Source organism: Oncorhynchus mykiss, chromosome 2, assembly GCF_057628025.1.
Source record: "Oncorhynchus mykiss isolate SJ-2025 chromosome 2, ASM5762802v1, whole genome shotgun sequence".
Classification (NCBI taxonomy): domain Eukaryota; kingdom Metazoa; phylum Chordata; class Actinopteri; order Salmoniformes; family Salmonidae; genus Oncorhynchus; species Oncorhynchus mykiss.
In genome coordinates this window covers 23,040,793-23,061,094 of record NC_143023.1, presented here as the reverse complement: position 1 = coordinate 23,061,094, position 20,302 = coordinate 23,040,793, and the positions used below count along the sequence as shown (strand labels likewise).

At 40.4% G+C, this 20,302-nt stretch overlaps 1 protein-coding gene across 2 annotated transcripts; it reads right to left on the bottom strand.

Annotated features, from left to right (window-relative positions):
• Positions 1 to 7,670: 7,670 nt before the first annotated feature.
• Positions 7,671 to 20,044, bottom strand: LOC110538544 (B-cell receptor CD22). 2 transcript variants are annotated; one of them, XM_021625443.3, is made up of 17 exons: positions 19,469 to 20,044; positions 18,668 to 18,754; positions 18,245 to 18,369; positions 16,097 to 16,157; positions 15,463 to 15,627; positions 15,029 to 15,242; positions 14,404 to 14,556; positions 14,064 to 14,158; positions 11,297 to 11,629; positions 10,982 to 11,212; positions 9,913 to 10,182; positions 9,490 to 9,750; positions 8,822 to 9,103; positions 8,630 to 8,717; positions 8,498 to 8,543; positions 7,898 to 8,262; positions 7,671 to 7,785 (listed from the first exon to the last, which is right to left on the bottom strand). In XM_021625443.3, the coding sequence occupies exons 8-17, from the start codon at positions 14,116 to 14,118 to the stop codon at positions 7,719 to 7,721; spliced, it is 1,998 nt and encodes a 665-aa protein (XP_021481118.3). In that variant the 5' UTR covers positions 14,119 to 14,158; positions 14,404 to 14,556; positions 15,029 to 15,242; positions 15,463 to 15,627; positions 16,097 to 16,157; positions 18,245 to 18,369; positions 18,668 to 18,754; positions 19,469 to 20,044; the 3' UTR covers positions 7,671 to 7,718. The 2 variants fall into 2 exon arrangements, with proteins under 2 accessions (XP_021481118.3, XP_090049379.1); XM_090193253.1 differs by lacking the exon at positions 19,469 to 20,044 and adding an exon at positions 18,846 to 18,968.
• Positions 20,045 to 20,302: the final 258 nt, after the last annotated feature.

Here is a 20,302-nt window from a genome sequence, read left to right as displayed (position 1 = left end):
GCCGCTGCATCACCCCCAGATACGTGTACCATAGCCAAGGCATCTTCCCTGAGCCAGCCTCCCAGGGCAGAGTGGAGTACCAGGAACTGCTCCCTGAGGATCTCTGATCTGAGGAGGTCTGATAGTGGGACATACAGTGCCTTGCGAAAGTATTCGGCCCCCTTGAACTTTGTGACCTTTTGCCACATTTCAGGCTTCAAACATAAAGATATAAAACTGTATTTTTTTGTGAAGAATCACAATTAGAGGTCGACCGATTAATCGGAATGACCGATTAATTAGGGCCGATTTCAAGTTTTCATAGCAATCGGAAATCAGTATTTTTGGGCGGCGATTTCCGATTATATAAAAATATATATATATTTATAATATTTTTATTTTTTTATACCTTTTATTTAACTGGGCAAGTCAGTTAAGAACACATTCTTATTTTCAATGACTGCCTAGGAACTGTGGGTTAACTGCCTTGTTCAGGGGCAGAACGACAGATTTTCACCTTGTCAGCTCAGGGGTTCCAATTTTGCAACCGCACAGTTAACTAGTCCAACGCTCTAACCATGCTCTCCATCCAACCTCACTGAGCTCGAGCTGTTTTGCAAGGAGGAATGGGAAAAAATGTCAGTCTCTCGATGTGCAAAATTGATATAAGCGACTTACAGCTGTAATCGCAGCAAAAGGTGGCGCTACAAAGTATTAACTTAAGGGGGCTGAATAATTTTGCACGCCCAATTTTTCAGTTTTTGATTTGTTAAAAAAGTTTGAAATATCCAATAAATGTCGTTCCACTTCATGATTTTGTCCCACTTGTTGTTGATTCTTCACAAAAAAATACAGTTTTATATCTTTATGTTTGAAGCCTGAAATGTGGCAAAAGGTCGCAAAGTTCAAGGGGGCCGAATACTTTCGCAAGGCACTGTATGTCTTCTATTTTATCACCAACCACCCAGTGGAGGAGTCTCCTGGACAGCCTGGAGTAACCCTGCTAGTGGCAGGTAAGACCACAGTGCTTATTATATGTTTGTTTTTTTTTACAAGTATTTTGTGTAAATATGCCTTGTGGTCAATGATTATATGTAGATAGCAACTGACCAGTGGCGAGTTAATAAAGCCGCATTGGGTTAATAAAGCCTCATACAAACATAGTCTCTATTTTGCTTTCTAAGTAAGGCAGCTCCAAAATGCAGGTGTTTTTCGGCCTAGCTCGGTGCTTTCTGTGGTGGTGGGACAGGCAGCAGAAAATACAGAGCATAGGGGATGGTAATGTTCTCTCGTTGCGCCGTGATTGGCTCAGTGTTCTGTCACTCATGGGGACACTATGTCACCACAAAATCTACAGGGGAGAGCTCGAAAATTAATTCCCCTTGGGTGCTGCCATAGATTTACATTAGAAGTGCCCAAACAAGAAGGCTCAAGGTCATTGTGCAGTGTGCCGTCTTTTGGATGGGATGTTAAACGGGTGTCCTGACTCTGTGGTCACTAAAGATCCCATGGCACTTATTGTAAGAGTAGAGGTGTTAACCCCGGTGTCCTGGCTAAATTCCCAAGCTGTCCCTCATTCCATCACGGTCACCTAATCATCCCCAGCTAACAATTGGTTCATTCTTCCTCCCAGGTCGTTGCTGTAAATGGGAATGTGTTCTCAGTCAACTTACCTGGTAAAATAACGGTAAAATTGAAGTTAAAAAAAACATTGGCCACAGACTAAATTACTTTAAATCACGTTATATCTACCGTAGCTTTGATTGGACTGATCATGTCAACATTATACTTTCAAAATCTTAGCTAGCAAGCTAGACAAGCAGTCATCATCATGAATCAAGTCGACAATCTACTGGCAAATCCTTTTCAATCCTTGTCATATGAAGGTAAATTATAGATAAAACGTATCAGTGCTCATTGACCAATTCAACAATGAGTGGTTTGGAAGCAATCAGTGGCTAACTGCAAGCATTGCAAATCAATCATTAGTCTGCTATTCAGTGAAGTGGCTGTGTGGTCCCAAGTCTAAGATTAAGGGTCTCTTTTCCTAGTTTAAAAGATAAACTTTCAACATTGGCCATGCTGTCAATGAAGCATGATTTTTTCCGCGCTCAAAACAACTGTTAACTCGGAACTACAAAATCTGACTTTAGTGAGTTCAAGACAACTCGGAACTCGGGGAAAAACGAGCTACAATTGGGAAAATACGTTTTGAACTTTCATACAACTCGGAATTGTAAATCCGGAACTCTTTTTAGAGCTACGACCCGAAGATCACTGACATCATCATGATTCAACTTTTTTGTTGTTGTTGAGTTCCCAGTTGGAATTTTGTTTTTTTTATTAGGATTTCCATTAGCTGTTGCAAAAGCAGCAGCTACTCTTCCTGGGGTCCACAAAAAACCTGAAACATGAAATAATACATTAACATTAATAGACAAGAACAGCTCAAGGACAGAACTACATACACAGTTGTCTTGAAAGCACCATAAATCCAGAGAATGTCAGACTTTGATGACAAAGTTTGAAGGCAAAATTTGCCCACGAAGGACCGCCGTGCCATGTACCTGTTCAAGTGAGCACAGCACAACAAGGTAAGTCCAAAAATGTATTGTATGCTGCTGCATAAATGATGTAATATGCCAGGGAGATATGTATACTGCCATTGTTCTGAATTCTGTCGTCGGTCCTAGCTCGCTCATTAACAGTTGATGTTGAGATGTGTCTGTTACTTGAACTCTGTGAAGCATTTATTTGGGTTGCAATTTCAGAGGCTGGTAATTAACTTATCCTCTGCAGAAGAGGTAACTCTGGGTCTTCCTTCCCTGCGGCGGTCCTCATGAGAGCCAGTTTCATCATAGTGCTCGATGGTTTTTGCGACTGCACTTGAAGAAACTTTCAAAGTTCTTGAAATTTTCCGGATTGACTGACCTTCATGTCTTAAAGTAATGATGGACTGTTATTTCTCTTTGCTTATTTCAGCTGTTCTTGCCATAATATGGACTTGGTCTTTTACCAAATAGGGCTATCTTCTGTACCACCCCTACCTTGTCACAACACAACTGATTGGCTCAAACGCATTAAGAAGGAAATAAATTCCCAAATTAAGTTTTAACAATGCACACCTGTTAATTGAAATGCATTCCAGGTGACTACCTCATGAAGCTGGTTAAGAAAATGCCAAGAGTGTGCAAAGCTGTCATCAAGGCTGGCTACTTTGAAGAATCTCAAATATAAAATATATGTTTATGTTTAACATGATTCCATATGTGTTCTTTCATAGTGTTTATGTTTTCACTATTATTCTACAATGTAGAAAATAGTAAACATAAATAAAAACCCTTGAATGAATAGGTGTGCCCAAACTTTTGACTGGTACTGTACATTTAGTGTGTAACTATTTGACCTATGAGAATAGGAGAGCTGTTGAAGTTGTGGTCAGCTTCCAGCTTGTCTTCACAGAGATCAGGTCTGACCACAAGCCTGATCTCTGTGAATGTTAATGTCATCATCATTTCTGAGTCACTCTGAGAGGAGCCATTGCTTCCTCGTTTCAGTATTATCACATGATTCAGAGAGACTCTCATAGTGTCCTTACACTTCCTCAGAAAGTTTGTCAATATTTACCAATTTTCTCATTAACATCCTGAAAGACTCTCTGAGTAATAGTGACAGTGATATTGATATCTGTATGTACAGTACCAGCTGTTGGCAACAACATTGAGAGCTCTCTTGTAATTAAGAAGTTATTGTACTTTAAATCCTGATGGTATGGTGGCATGTCCTACGACAACAACGACTGTATGCAAAAGTTGCGGAATTGTAGCAGGAAGTCACATGGTCTTGACTGTCGGTATGGAATCATCCTTTGGGCGACCACCCAACGCCTCTGATTCACATTGTTTGGTTTTTATTTTTCAGAGTAAATAACCCACAGACACTAGAGAAGCTTTAACCAAGTTTAATTCTTCCCAAAGGTTCTGTACAGCTGTAAACAGCCAACCCAACATTTGTCCCAACCAGATATTTATTAACTGAATGATTGATCTTGAAATTTCATTGGACGACAGTTGCTTTTTTTGTGCAGCCGCTGGGGGAAGGTGCTGGTAAAAGGGAAGTGGCCATGTGACTGGTTTAGTTTGTAACTATCTGACTAAGTTTGAGAGAATCTTGTTTATTTATCTTGAATTGAAGTTGAGGTGCAGCCGCTGGGGGAAGGTGCTGGTAAAAGGGAAGTGGCCATGTGACTGGTTTAGTTTGTAACGATCTGACTAAGTTTGAGAGAATCTTGTTTATTTATCTTGAATTGAAGTTGAGGTGCAGCCGCTGGGGGAAGGTGCTGGTAAAAGGGAAGTGGCCATGTGACTGGTTTAGTTTGTAACGATCTGACTAAGTTTGAGAGAATCTTGTTTATTTATCTTGAATTGAAGTTGAATTCATATTTTGTTTGATCTCCCCTCGACTGCACCAGAACCTGTATTTTTGGTTGTTTAGTTTGTTGGTTTTATTAATTATGTACTGTTATGACCTCCTTTTTGACCAGGTAGAGAGGGTCTCAGTAATCCAGTTTGTATTCACTAATGAAGGGGAATATCATTTTTTGAACTTGCAACCTGTTGTGACTTCTTTATTTTGCCACTCAACCCAAACTTGAAGAACCTGTGTATAATTTGTAATAGGCTTCTGAGTGGCGCAGTGGTCTAAGGCGCTGCATCTCATTGCAAAAGGTGTCACTACAGTCTCTGGTTCAAATCCAGGCTGTGATTGTAAGTCGCACAGTTGGCGTAGGCCATCATTTTAAATAAGAATTTGTTCTTAACTGACTTGCCTGGTTAAAAAAATTGCGTACACATCTCTTGTCTAATTGCAGTGTCCCTCAGTCCCACTGGTGATGTTGTTGAGGGCAGCTCAGTGATGTTATACTGCTGTAGTACTGCCCACACTCCAGCGGAAAGCCCAATAAGACATACCAGACAGATAACAGGACAGGGCACATCATATTATTTCTCTATTCTTGTTTTAAATGGAAATACACTGGAATGTCTATCCATATGTTGTTGTTGTGTTTGTAGTGGTGGTTGTCTGGGCATTGATGTTGTTGGGTTTGACAATTTGAACATTGAGATATTAAATAAATGATAGAGAAGAAGCATAGAATAAAAGGAGAAAGTTAAGGGTTCTCTGTGGGAAGCCAGAAGGTTTTGGAATATGTTTGATGGAGGAGAGAAGAGTGACGTGTTGATACAGGAAAGACAGATGGACATCTGTGTATTAGATGAAAGAGGGGTTGAGGCCAGGAGGTGAGGACAGATTCTCTTAAGAGAGTAATAAATGTTTGGTATCCTGATACCCTCTTTATTAGCTTCTTGTAGAGCCATACAATGTAAGGATTGGAAAGAAGGAGGAGTGTCTTAAGTGGGTTAATAAAGATCTCTACAGGTCGGTGTCCCACCCTCGGGAAGGTTGAGCTAATGTGCGCTAATGTGATTAGCATGATTTTGTAATTAACAAGAACATTTCCCAGACATAGACATATTTTATATGGGCAGAAAGCTTAAATTAGTGTTAATCTAATTGCACTGTCCAATTTACAGTAGCTATTACAGTGAAAACATGCCATGCTATTGTTTAAAGAGTACACAGCTATCTACCTTAACATGTATATATTGACCAATTAGGCATATTTGGGCAGACATTTTAACATTTTGAACAGGAATGCAATGATTCATTGGATCAGTCTAAAACTTTGCACATACACTTCTGCCATCTAGTGGCCAAAATCGTAATTGCGCCTAGAGTCCTAAGTCCGATAATGGTCTTTCTAAAGTGTTATATTCTCCTACATTAATTTCACATTTCCACAAACTGCAAAGTGTTTCCTTTCAAATGGTATCAAGACTATGCATATCCTTGCTTCAGGTCCTAAGCTACAGGCAGTTAGATTTGTGTATGTCATTTCAGATGAAAATTGAAAAAAAGGGTCCGATCCTTAAGAGGTCTTAACAAGATAGAAGCATGCACAAGCAATGGACGCTCATGGACACACCTGAGACACATACTGTATATTACAAGTACAGTACAAGACATATACAATGCCTTCGGAAAATATTTTCCACATTTTGTTACGTTTTTGCCTTATTCTAAAATTGATTAAATCATTTTTTCCCTCTCCAAACAATATACCATAATGACAAAGCAAAAACTGTTTGTTAAATATTTTTTTGCAAATTTATAAAAATAAAGAACTGGAATATTACATTTACATAAGTATTCAGACCCTTTACTCAGTACTTTGTTGAAGCACCATTGGCAGTGATTACAGCCTCGAGTCTTCTTGGGTATGATTGGGTATGATGCATTCTATGTGTTGTTCTAGTTTTGGTTTTCTATGTGTTCGGCCTGGTATGATTCTCAATCAGAGGCAGCTGTCAATCGTTGTCTCTGATTGAGAACGATACTTAGGCAGCCTGTTTTTCCCACTTGAGTTGTGGGGGATTGTTTTCTGTCTGTGTTTTCACCATACAGAACTGTTTTGTTTTTCGTTTCTGTCTTTCACTTTGTTATTTGGTATTTTCGTGTTCAGTGACTTTTCATTAAAAATGACGAACACTTACCATGCTGCACATTGATCCGATCTGTCATACTCCTCGTCAGAGGAAGGCGAATCTCGTTACAATAGCATGATGCTGCCACTACCATGCTTCACCGTATGGATGGTGCCAGGTTTCCTCCAGATTTTACTCTAGGCATTCAGGCCAAAGAGTTCAATCTTGGTTTCATCAGACCAGAGAATCTTGTTTCTCATGGTCTGAGAGCACTTTAGGTGGCTTTTGGCAAGCTCCAGGAGGGTTGTCATGCACCTTTTACTGAGGAGTGGATTCCGTCTGGCCTCTACCATAAAGACCTGATTGGTGGAGTGCTACAGAGATGGTTGTCCTTCTGGAAGGTTCTCCATACGCCACAGAGGAACTCTGGAGCTCTGTCAGAGTGACCATCGGGTTGTTGGTCACATCCCTGACCAAGGCCCTTCTCCCCCGATTTCTTAGTTTGGCCGGGAGGCCAGCTCTAGGAAGAGTCTTGGTGGTTCCAAACTTCTTCCATTTAAAAATAATGGAGGCCACTGTGCTCTTGGTGACCTTCAATGCTGTAGAAAGGTTTTGGTACCATTCCCCAGATCTGTGCCTCGACACAATCCTGTCTTGGAGCCCTACAAACAATTCATTCGATCTCAAGGCTTGGTTTTTTCTCTGACATACACTGTCAACTGTGGGATTTTATATAGACAGGCGTGTGCTTTTCCAAATCATGTCCAATCAATTGAATTTACCATAGGTGAAGTTGTAGAAATCAATTTGTAGAAACCTCTCAAGGATGATCAATGGAAACAGGATGCACCTGAGCTCAAATTCGAGTCTCATAGCAAAGGGTTTGAATACTTATGTAAATAAGGTATTTCTGTTTTTTAAAATATTTAATACATTTGCAGACATTTCTATAAACCTGTTTTTTCTTTGTCATTATGGGGTATTGTGTGTAGATTGCTGAGAATTTGTATGTATTTAGCCCATTTTAGAATAACGTCTATAACGTAACAAAATGTGGAAAAAGTCAAGGGGTCTGAATTCTTTCCGAAGGCACTGTAACTCTATTACCATAACGACTTATTAATTGCACACTTTACATATCTTAACTTGCGTTCCAATGCAGCTTAGTTTATTCAACATTATGAAAGGATATGTTCAGGCTTCTGGTTTGGCAACAGTGGAGTAGATAACAGAATGGTCCACCTCTAAACTTTCTTCCAGCCTGCAAAAAGCAAATAGTTTTTGTATGAGTATATTCAAACATTTCAAATAAACAGACTTCCAGAAATAGGTTATATGGAAAAGGACTGAACTGATAGTGAGTTCACTCTTACCTGGCAGTAGGACTGGGGAGGGGGAAATGGATGCTGGCGTACTGGAGGTTGTCTGTCACGTTGGCCTTTATGGCTTTCACTGTGGAGTATATAACATCATCCTCTTTATGGCATCTGGAGAATTGGGCCCCGTCGATGGAGCTGCGGAACTGCTGGAAGTCAAAGGTAGCGTAATGAGGTTCAGGAGGGTTCTGCAGAGCTGGTGGATCGACCACAGAGTACAGAGAACTGTCTTGGTGGTGGGTGTGAGAGGGAGGCAGTTGAACGTTGGCATAGAGGGCATTTTCCTGTTCCTCTGTTCTAGTTTCCTGTGTGGCTGGGTCATTACTGGTCCTTTTTCTGGATAAGACTGAGTTTTGATCGTCCTGAAAGATGCAATCAGTCAAAAAAAGACCAAACGTTTGAAATATTGACTCCTCAACATACCTTAAATCTTTTGGTTAAACTAAGTATCATGTTACTGGGGAAGAATGGAAGCTGGTGCTTGAATGTTGTTCAAATACCATGAACTCTTACTGTGTTCAAACCTTCATATAACACTATTGCACTGAAATGCTATTGGTATTGTGAATTAGAGTGTATATGCTGTGTTCCACTCACCTCTATGTCCACAGCAGTCCTTTGCCATAATTTGCACGGGATCTTCCTGTCAAAGAAACCACATTTCTTTGGCGGGACAAATAGGTACCACAAGGCCATCATACTTATGCACTATGATGTTTCTAGACTTACCACATCCATAAGAACACAAGAAGTACGATCACCGTGAAAACTGTGGCCGCGGAACCAATGTAAACTGTTATTTGGAAAGTATTTGTAGCTGAAAATGACGCAGGGTACAGTACATGAAAAAAATACATTCAAGGGAATTCCCATTTAGAACATATTGATTGAGGAGAACAGGACATTTCCCTCTAAACTCACCATGATTGGCACCCTGTATGATCAGAGACACCTCGTTAGACTTGTGAGCCCCTTCTCTGTTCCTGGCCTCACAGAAGTACTGTCCACTGTCAGAGGAGGTTAGAGAGGTCAATGCCAACACATCTCCTGACCCTGTCTGTGAGGTGTCTGTTCCATCCTCCTTAAACCAGGTGTAGTTCTCCACTGCTGGGTTGGCTTGGCTGCTGCAGGTCAGGTTCACAGAACTTCCCTCTAACAGTGGGACAGAGAGACTGATTGATACCAAGGTGTTCCTTGGGGGATCTAAAGTAAGCAGAAAAAAATTGAAGAATTTAGCTTTTGATATCTGCTCCATATCTAGTAACGATTAATCAAAACACAAACAGTCCTGGCCAACAGGGTTGGTGTCAAGTTCATCTACATTCATGCCAGGTGAGACTGAGATTGCATTGCTTTCCTATGGTACATTCCATGTCCAATTCAACTGAAAGGAATTTAATTGTGATTTACCCCAACTCTGCAGATCTGTTATGCTTACATTGTAGTTAAAAACTGTTGCAATATCTTGGATATTACACTCCAAGATACTGCAACCACACAGTTTTAACAACCTGCTTCCCTATAAAGAAAGCAAACACAACATTGCACATAAAACTGACATCCTCACATAGCATGTACAGTTAACTTACACAGAACATCAAGAAACAGGAGTGATGAGTTGAGGGCTCCATGTTTGTTCTGTGCCTTACAGTAATACCTCCCTGAGTTAGCAGGAGAGACCTTCTCAAGTATCAACTGAGTCCCTGACTGGATAGGGCTTTTCCCATTGACTCTGTACCAGGTGTAGCTCACTGCTGGGTTAGCATGGCTGCTACAGGTCAGATTCACAAAGCTTCCCTCTACCACTGGACCAGAGGGACTGACTGACACAGAGGTGTCCTCAGGAGGGTCTGCAAGTGGAAACAAATAGCTGTGAGTACATCAGTGGAAAACAGCCTTTTTTCTTTCACACAGCCTCAGCAAGGCATACATTGCATCCAAAAGGTACTGGCATCACAAAGTGACTCGTTGGCCTTCTGTTCGTTACCACGAATTAAACTGCCAATACTCACATTGAACATTGAGGTTAGTTAGATTAGATCTGACTGTGTTGATACTGTTGTTGGCATTACAGTAGTACCATCCACTGTCCCCTGGCTGGATGTCAGAAAAGGTGTGAGTCTGCCACCCGACCACAGTGGTGGAGCCCTGTCCACTCTCCTTATACAGGATGTAGTTCAACATGGGGGGGTTTGCACTGCAGCTGCAGTTGAGAGTGACTGAGTCACCCTTAGTAACATCTCCAGATGGACGGACCGACAATGTGACATTCTTTGGAGCATCTGTAGGAGAGGGAGTAAGGTTACAAGTGTTTATATGAACATATTTCTCTGTATAGAACCACAACACTACTACAGTACCTCTCACCACACATTTGGAGGTCTGTGCACTTCACAAAACCAAAAGACTGAACTTTCATCCCAATTGGTGGTTCCAGTAAATATAATGGGTCAGAATATATTTATTAACGTTCTCAGAACAGTTTTGCATTTAGTTAGTAGCCATCATTGTGTTATTTGCTCTCACCATACCCTACCAGCATGAACATCATCCTCAAACTGCTCAACTTCCTCTTCAAGTAATCACAATGCAAACACACAGCCACGGTCAGGAAATAGACATTGCCTTGTGTCACGGCGAATTTGTTATCAAGCACATTGACATTCACATCAAGCGATCAAGGGATGTTGTATGTGAAAACACTATGCTATCTACAGTTGAAGCCAGAAGTTTACATGCACTTAGGTTGGAGTCATTATTAAAACTCGTTTTCAACCACTCAACAAATTTCTTGTTGTGTATGTAAAACCTCCTACTTCAACTGTACATCCGTCTTTCAAAATTCATCCTATTATTTTATCGGAAATAAACCTTCTCTTTTAGCTTTCTTATGAATATAATGAAATTAAATGAACACCATTCAGAGGCAGCGCATCCTTGATGCAGAGCTTTGAATGTACAGTGCATTCGGAAAGTACTCAGACCCCTTTACTTTTTCCACATTGTTATGTTACAGCCTTATGCTAAAATGCATACAATGATATAATGTGCTCATGTTAATTAGATCAGGTATTAACTCACATTGGACATCAAGAGACACTGGAGCAGAGGAGAGATTATATTGACCTTGAACAGCACATCGGTATATACCAGAATCCTCACTATTTGCCTGAAACTCTGTTTTTGATACTGCTTGTCCATCCCTGAACCAGACAATAGTGGGACGGTCACTCAGTGTACAGGTTGTGCTACATTTTAGTGTCACCTTCTCTCCCTCTCTCACAGTGGCAGGGTTTACTTCAGCTGTCAGCCCTTGTAGAGAGGAGAAAAACAATAAATACTGAAAATGTTTTGTAGAGTCATGAGAGTGGGCTTTACTTCTGGTATCAAAATTACCTGTCAGAGTTAGTGAAACTGATGTTTTACTGCTCCATGCATTATTAACTGTCTTAAATCTGAAGAGATAGGAATTTGCATCACTACTAATTAGGTTATTCATTCTCAAGGTGCAGTTGTGTTTTTCATTTCCAAGGTATTCAACACGTTCTCTGTATTGCTGGGCCTCAAAGAAATTTGTGTCTTCCTTTTGAGTCTTGAACTTCCAGAAGGTATTTGTTACAGTCTGGCCTGAGGGGTAGTCATAACTGCATCCAAACACCACTGATGACCCTTTTAAGGCACATGGATCTGTGTCGTTGAAAGTCACCATCCAATCTCTCTCACAATCACCTTTAAAAAACAACAACAACAAAACAAAAAAAGAGTTCATGTTATCACATTTATCTACAACACTGATAGATGCAGTGCCAATTTGCCATTTAAAGGTATAGGAAAATATAGCATTCCTGTGTGTGGCCTTCCTTCAGATATGTTAATCTGTCACTTCTGTATTTTGTTCATTAGAAGAGTGAGTTGCTCTGTAATCTCAGATAAGATTTTCCTTCCCTTTGAAGCTTATAATTTGACACGGTTGGGGAGGTTACTTTCTAAATAGAATCCGGTACAGTTACTAGTTACCTGTGCCAAAATGTTATCAGTGACATAACTTTTGGATTACCAAAACTCAGTAACATAATCGGACTAGTTTTGAATTACTTTCCCCTTAAAAGGCATTAGCAGAGGCAAAAATAATCCCTCAAGCGCATTTGGTGTGTCACCATAGTGGTCCCTGATTTGTGGTCAGACTCGTTCAGGTGGAACAAACTTAATGTTCTGCATTATTTCATTGCTGAATTGAATGTCATTAGAAAACAGAAAGATGTCACAATGTTGTTTTTTCCGCAAAAATCCTTTCTGAATTTAAAAGTAATCCATTATTTTTTTTAAACTATCTGCAATATTATTACAATATTTTAGCTGGTAACGTAACTGATAACATAAAAACATGTATCAGATTACATGTAACTGATTAAATGTGATCATTGTCCTGTTAATGTAATCAGTTACCCCCCAACCCTGTCATTTGAGAAATATACAGTACCAGTCAAAAGTTTGGACACACCTACTCATTCAAGGGTTTCTTTATTTATACTATTTTCTACATTGTAGAATAATAGTGAAGACATCAAAACTATTAAAAAACACATATGGAATCCTGTAGTAACCCAAAAAGTTTTAAAACAAATATATTTTATATTCTTCAAAGTAGCCACCCTTTGCCTTGATGACAGCTTTGCACACTCTTGGCATTCCATCAACAAGCTTTATGATGAATGCAGTCCTGAAGGAGTTCCCACATATGCTGAGCACTTGTTGGCTGCTTTTCCTTCACTCTGCGGTCCAACTCATCCCAAACCATCTCAATTGGTTTGAGGTCGGGTGATTGTGGCAGCCAGGTCATCTGATGCAGCACTCCGTCACTCTCCTTCGTCAAATAGCCCTTACACAGCTTGTTTTGGTCATTGTCCAGTTGAAAAACAAATGATAGACCAACTATGCGCGAACCAGATGGGATGGCGTATCGCTGCAGAATGCTGTTAGACCTGCTAGTTAAGTGTGCCTTGAATTCTAAATAAATCACTGACAGTGTCACCAGCAAAGCAACCCCACACCTCCTCATCCATGCTTTACAATGGGAACCACACATGCGGAGAATATCCGGTCACCTACTCTGCGTCTCACAAAGACATGGAGGTTGGAATCAACATTTTCAAATTTGGACTCATCAGACCAAAGGACAGATTTCCACCAGTCTGCTGTCCATTGCTCGTGTTTCTTGGCCCAAGCAAGTCTCTTCTTATTGGTGTCCTTAAGTAGTGGTTTCTTTTCAGCAATTTGACCATGAAGGCCTGATTCACGTAGTCTCCTCTGAACAGTTGATGTTGAGATGTCTGTTACTTGACCTCTGTGAAGCATTTATTCTGGCTTCAATCTGAGGTGCAGTTAACTCTAATGAACTTATCTTATGCAGCAGAGGTAACTCTGGGTCTTCCTTTCCTGTGGCAGTCCTCATGAGAGCCAGTTTCGTCATAGTGCTTGATGATTTTTGCAACTGCACTTGAAGAAACTTTCAAAGTTCTTGAAATTGTCCATATTGACTATTTCATTTTTGTCCGTAATGATGGACTGGCGTTTCTCTTTGCTTATTTGATTTGTTCTCACCATAATATGGACTTGATATTTTACCAAATAGGGATATTGTCTGGATACACCCTACCTTGTCACAACACAACTGATTGAATCAAACGCATTAAGAAGGAAAAAAATTATACAAATTAACCTTTAACAAGGCACACCTGTTCATTAAAAAGCATTCCAGGTGACTACTTCATGAAGCTGGTTGAGAGAATGCCAAGAGTGTGCAAAGCTGTCATCAAGGCAAAGAAAGGGTGGCTACTTTGAAGAATCTCAAATATAAAATATATTTTGATTTGTTTAACACTTTTTGGTTACTACATGAATCCATATGTGTTATAGTAAAAATAAAGAAAAACCCTTGAATGAGTAGGTGTGTCCAAACATTTGACTGGTACTGTACATTTCACTATCAAGGTAACACAATAATGACAATATAACAAATCCCCTCTTCCCTCTGCAGTATTTCCCTGTTTATCTCCCATTAGCAATACAAAGTAGTAGTACACATTTCATATCTCAATTATTAATCATAAGTCAGTGTTGACATCCACATTATGATAGAGCATCAAAGCAAAAATATGGTTACCTGGCGACGTGAGAGTAATCATCATTATCACACTGGTTGTTTCAAAGAGCCACATTGCAGCAACTGCAACACTTCAATAAAAACACCACGGGGCTCTATTGAGGAGGGAATTGCTTAACTTAATAGCAAAGTCAATCATGAAACAAGCTCCAACAGCGTTTTCACTTAAAACAGGTGTAATATTTATCTGTCTCGGAAGAGTTTTCTCACATTCTAGATCATGTAGTCATTCTATCTTTAAATTCTCACTAAACAGATAGATTGAACATCACTGTGCACCAATGTTGCACCAATTAAAGGAAAGAAAACATGAAACTCTACAGAGACAAACACTACTCACCCTCCTGCAGAATGTGTCCAGAGAGACTGATCAGCAAATGACCATGCAAATAAATACCATGGAGAGGTGTGATAATAACCATGTCACAACCACAATGCAGAAGTTGGGCTGAGAATGTCTTGTCTGTTGAGCCTTTTGGTGCTATTTCCCTTCCTGTTACCATACAATTGATATATTATATTGTATTTAAGGGGGTCACAGTAACATGTTTTATTTATTTCATTTAACCTTTCTGTAACTAGGCAAGTCAGTTAACAACAGTCTAGCCCAAACTGCTTAACTTCCCCTAAAGGTAACCACAATGCAAACACACAGTCACCCTCGGCAAATAGACACTGCCATGTGTCATGGCAAATTCAAATTTGCTTTCAGGCACATTGACATTCACAACAAACAGACAAGGTCTGTTATATGTGAGAACACTATGTTATCAACATACTTCTTCCAAAATCCTACTATCTTTACAGAAAATAATAACATCCCTTTTATTGACCTTATAATGCAATTAAGTTAACACATTTCAGAAGCAGCACATCCTGTGCTGAGTTTTGAACCCAGGTAGCTGCTCCAATATGAGTCAAATAATATGATGCGCTCATGTTAATTAGATCAGGTATTAACTCACATTGGACATCAAGAGACACTGGAGCAGAGGAGAGAAGATCTTGACCTTGAACAGCACATCGGTATCTACCAGAATCTCTGTGTTGTGTACTGAGTGTCCATCCCTGAACCAGACAATAGTGGGATGGTCACTCAGTGTACAGGTTGTGTCACATGTTAGTGTCACCTTCTCTCTCTCTCTCTCACAGTGGCAGGGTTAACTTCAGCTGTCAGCCCTTGTAGAGAGGAGAAAGAAAAACAGTCATCAATAAAAAATACAATAAAGTAGTGTTATGAGAGTGGGCTTTACTTCTGGTATGATACTGTTCCATGCAGTTGTCTTTTTTTTCATCAACCGTCTCAAATCTGAAGTAGCATTGTGTTGCATCACTACTAATTAGGTTATTCATTCTCAAGGTGCAGTTGTGCTTTCTATTTCCAAGGTATTCTACACACCCTCTGTATTCCTGGGCCAGACAAAGATAGTTGTCCCACTCTTGACTCCAGAACTTCAAGGTATTTGTTATAGTCTGGTCTGAGGTTAGGCGTAAGTGCATCCAAACACCACTGATGACCCTCTTAAGGCACATGGAGCTATGGTGTTGTATCGTTGAATGTCATCTTCCAATTACACCCACAAACAACAAAACAAAAAACAGTTATCACACTTATCTACAACACTCATACGTACAGTACCCATTTGCCATTTTAAGGTAAGAAAATATAATATAGCATTCCTATGTGTGCCCTCCCTTCAGATATGTTAACTTGAAAGATAATACTCTACACATGCTGGTGCACAAACAGGCTATCAGTCACTTCTGTATTTTTGTTGATGTAAAGAGTGAGTTACTCTGTAATCTCAGATAATATATGACTTTCCTTTGAGGTAAATCATTTGATAAATTCCACCATCAAGGTAACACAACAATAACATTAGACCAATATCAAATATCCCCTCTGATCAGTTCCTTGTTCATCTCTAATGAGCCACATACAATATACATTTTATATCATTCATTTATTCATAACGGAATACTGGCATCCACGGAAAGATAGAGTATCAAACAAAAAGATATATTCTATTCACCTGGCAACTTGAGAGTAATCACACTGGTTGTTTCAAAGGGCCACATCGCATCAAACTGCAACTGCAACACCACAGGTTGAGGGAATTATACAGCATTAGACAGTAACAAAGCCAGTCATCAAACATACTGTAGAAAACCTTGCACCATCCCTACGGTGGAGCATGATGGTGGCAGCATCAACATTGTTTTAATTGATGTAACTGTCTCTGTCAATCAGGGTTGGGGTCAATTCCCTTTAAATTCAAGAAGTACACTGAAATTCCAATTCCAATTATCTTCAAGGCTTTTCAATTAGGAACATTTGGAATATAGTGGAATTCAAATGGAATTGAGCCCAACCCTGCTGTCAATAAGACAGCACAACTGGGATACACCTTTATATCATCTAGCCATTCTGTTTTTTTTTATCATCACCAAACATGAAATAAACTGAACTATGCTTCAATTTCTTAATAGAAATCCTATTCTACATTAACATTGGTAAACATACAAATCAACTGCATGAAAGGAAACACATGAACGTTTATAGAAAGAAACAGGATCACTCAACAATCACTCACTCATCTACAGAGCATGTCCACAGAAGGAGACTGGTCAGCAAATGACCATGCAAATACCGTGGACTGATTTGATAACAATTTCACAAGCAGAATGCAGGAGTTGAGACTGAAGGTTGACAGGGAAGGTCATGTAACTTTTCTATGTAAGCAGGGAATAGATTTAGTGATTTAGAGACATTCAGTATGTTGAAGAGATAATAATAATAATAATAATAATCATTTGTTGGGTGCTTGTCTTTGTCCTATTTCACACACATACAAGTGTGTATTATACACGTGTGAATTAAAAATGTGTTTTTTTGCATATCCCATCTCCCTCTGAGGTACCATGGGTAATACTGTACACGTTCTGGTGCAGACACAGTTGACCATATCACTGCTTCTTCTGTATTTTTCAATAGATAAGTGAGTTACTCTGTAATCTCAGATGAGATACAGTCCTATCCTTTGAGGTTAATCATTTCAGAAATTATTTCACCATCAGGGTAACACAGCAATGACATTAGAACAATATAAAATATCCCCTCTAACCTCTGCGTTATTTCCGAACATAGTTCGTATGTTAATAATTGATCAATAACTCAGTACTGACATCCACAACATGATAGAGCAGAATAAGCAGGGCAAAGTGTCAACCTGATAAATATTTCTTTAATACATCTAGATATGATCAGCAACACATTTACACACATCCTCCATAAGACTAGCATGAGTGATGATGCATACCAAACTTCATTTGTAAAGTGTGTTACATTTTACTGATATCTTATGGAGGAGATAGTTAAATGCTAATAAATTAGTTATAATGCCACTTATAATGCCAAATGAATTACAAGTCCCTAATTGAACTATTCCTAGTAAATTAGCTTTGTAGTAAATTAGATAAACAGTAAATTGGCTTAGAGTGAGCAGTCCTGCTCAGAAGCAGTTCAGGGGTCGATGGTAGAGATCTTTCTGGCGATGTCACTCAACTGATAAACTGAGCAAAGGACACTACAGTTCTCATCTGGGAGATATGCGGAAAAAAATAGGAGGTTGGTCACTGAATTCACATTTAGAATATGATTGTCTCTATGGACAAACTTGAACTTATTGCAAATTATTTAATTCGATTGTGAGGTGTATATAACTCTCTGTTCATATATTAGCCGAGATAAATTAGTGACATCAAAATATACCCTAATTTTCCTGCACCACTACTGGTGTGGTCTGGCCAGGACAGTGTAAACAACATTGGCAGCATCTTTTGGCTCTTTATCACCATCCAGTGGTACATTTGTAACTTGAATCTGGTCCAGACTGGGAAAGAAAAGACGGAGGGACAGGTAATGCCACTGGTCTGTATGTCAGAAAGAGGAAGAGAGAAGGATAGGACTGAGAGAGGATAAGCATGAGGAAGAAGGGAGAGGGTAGGAGGAGAAAGAAGAAGAGGGAGGAGAAAGTATACAAGGGAGAGGAGAGAAGGAGAAAGGTGAGTAGAAAGGAGAGAGAGGGGGAAAGAAGAAGAGAAGAGAGGAAGATCAAGGGGAGAGGGTAGGAGGAGAACGAGAATGATGAGGAAGTGAGAGATGGAGGATGGCTGGTTACCTGGGGATCCTGGAGTAATGCACAGTGTTGTAGTTGAGGATGCTGTCTGCCTCTGTGCAGGGTGGAGCATCCTTCAGGGGTACGATGGAGGGATCGGCCCTCTCACACACCTCCTCTGGCTCCTCCTTTCAAACACAGAGAAAATAGGGGGATTCCTATGAGAGGACTGAAGAAGGTTGATGTCACTTCAATAGAGAGAACCCAAACCTGGGTTTAAAATGGGGCCGAATGATGGTAGGTGCTGATGTATTTACATGGTAGGTGCAGTGTCATTAAAGTGTAAGTACATATTGTTACCTTTGATCTTTCAAAAGAAGATGGGAATCTAATCATGTGTAATTCTAATGGCATGACCTAATTATTACAAGTGGACCATGGTGTTTCCCTCTAGTGGTGCATAGTGGGAGTTGTTGTTCAACCTACCGGGATGTCAGACATCTTGCCAGTCCTCAACTGAAAGGTATGTTGGACTGACTCGTAGAACAGTGTGTCAGCTGTCACCGATGGCCTCTGTTATTCCATATAAATACAACCAACGACAATTCTTTGTTAATTATTTTTCTAGATGTTATTTTATCACATAATGGTTGTAGTGCGTCACCTGATCATGATGGCCACAGTGAGAGTGATGAGACCAGCAGACACGCCCACAGCTGAGGCCAGGGCGATAACTTTCAGTCTGCTTGCCAATCAGAGAGCAACAACTGGTTCAGTCTGAGTAAATCTGACAGTAGTCACCATCATAGAGGGGAGAATGAGGATGTTTGGGGTAATGACAGTGAGAGTGAAGGAGAGTAAAGAGAAGGCCAAGAAGGATGCGAAGGAAAGAGTGACAGAAAGATTGACAGACATAGACAGGAAGACAGAGTAAAATATCCAGCTTTCGTCAGCTCCATGAATCAATTATCAAATCTCTAGACTTCTGTTATCTGATATCAAAGTTCAGCTCTTCTTCCCCTTTTACAGTTATTGAAAGTTATCCATATATGACTCACAGGTCAGAGAATCGAAAGCAGAAAAACTTTGGGATCGTGAGTGGGCAGACTGAGGGACATACAGTGACACATTTAGGTAGGGTATCTTCCCAAACATGTCTGTGAGACAGACATTACATTTACAGTAGTGATAAATTAAGAAACACACAGACAGAAGCCATCTGGGTCACTGAGTTTAGACTCCCCACCTCCTACTCTACCCTCCCTCCATCCTGCCCAGTGCACTGACCTCTGACTCTGACAGTGAGGACAGGCGAGCTGTGGACACGGATGCGTGCCTTGCAGTAGTACTGGCCGCTCTCCCCGGGGCTGACCTCAGCGAAGGTGTAGCTTGGGCCCGATCGCGTTACCCAGGCGTCAGCCGCATTGATCCTGAACCACGTGTAGTTGTCCACCGCAGGGTTGGCCTGGCTGCTGCAGGTCAGAGTCAGAGGACGGCCCGCGTCGATCACACTGGAGGGCTGCGCAAACACAGACGTATCCTACCAACTGGATATCAAAAACTGTAATGTCTTATGCTTCACGGAATCGTGGCTGAATGACGACATGGATATTCAGCTAGCGGGATACAGGCTGCACCGGTAGGATAGAACAGCACATATTTGTAAAATTCAACCGCCGGTGCACGAAATCTAAGGACGTCTCTAGATTTTGCTCGCCTGAAGTTGAGTATATTGTGATAAACTGCAGGCCACACTACTTGCCAAGAGAGTTCTCAGCTATACTTTTTGTGGCTGTTTATTTACCACCAAAGACAGATGCTGGCACTAAGAAAGCACTCAGTCAGCTGTATAAGGAAATAAGCAAACAGGAAACCACTCATCCAGAGGCGGCGCTCCTAGTGGCCGGAGACTTTAATGCAGGGAAACTTAAATCAGTTCTACCAAATATCTATCAACATGTTAAATGTGCAACCAGAGGGGAACAATTCTAGATCACCTGAACTCCACACACAGAGACGCGTACAAAGCTCTCCCTCGCCCTCCATTTGGTAAATCCAACCACAACTCTATCCTCCTGATTCCTGCTTACAAGCAAAAATTAAAGCAGGATGCACCAGTGA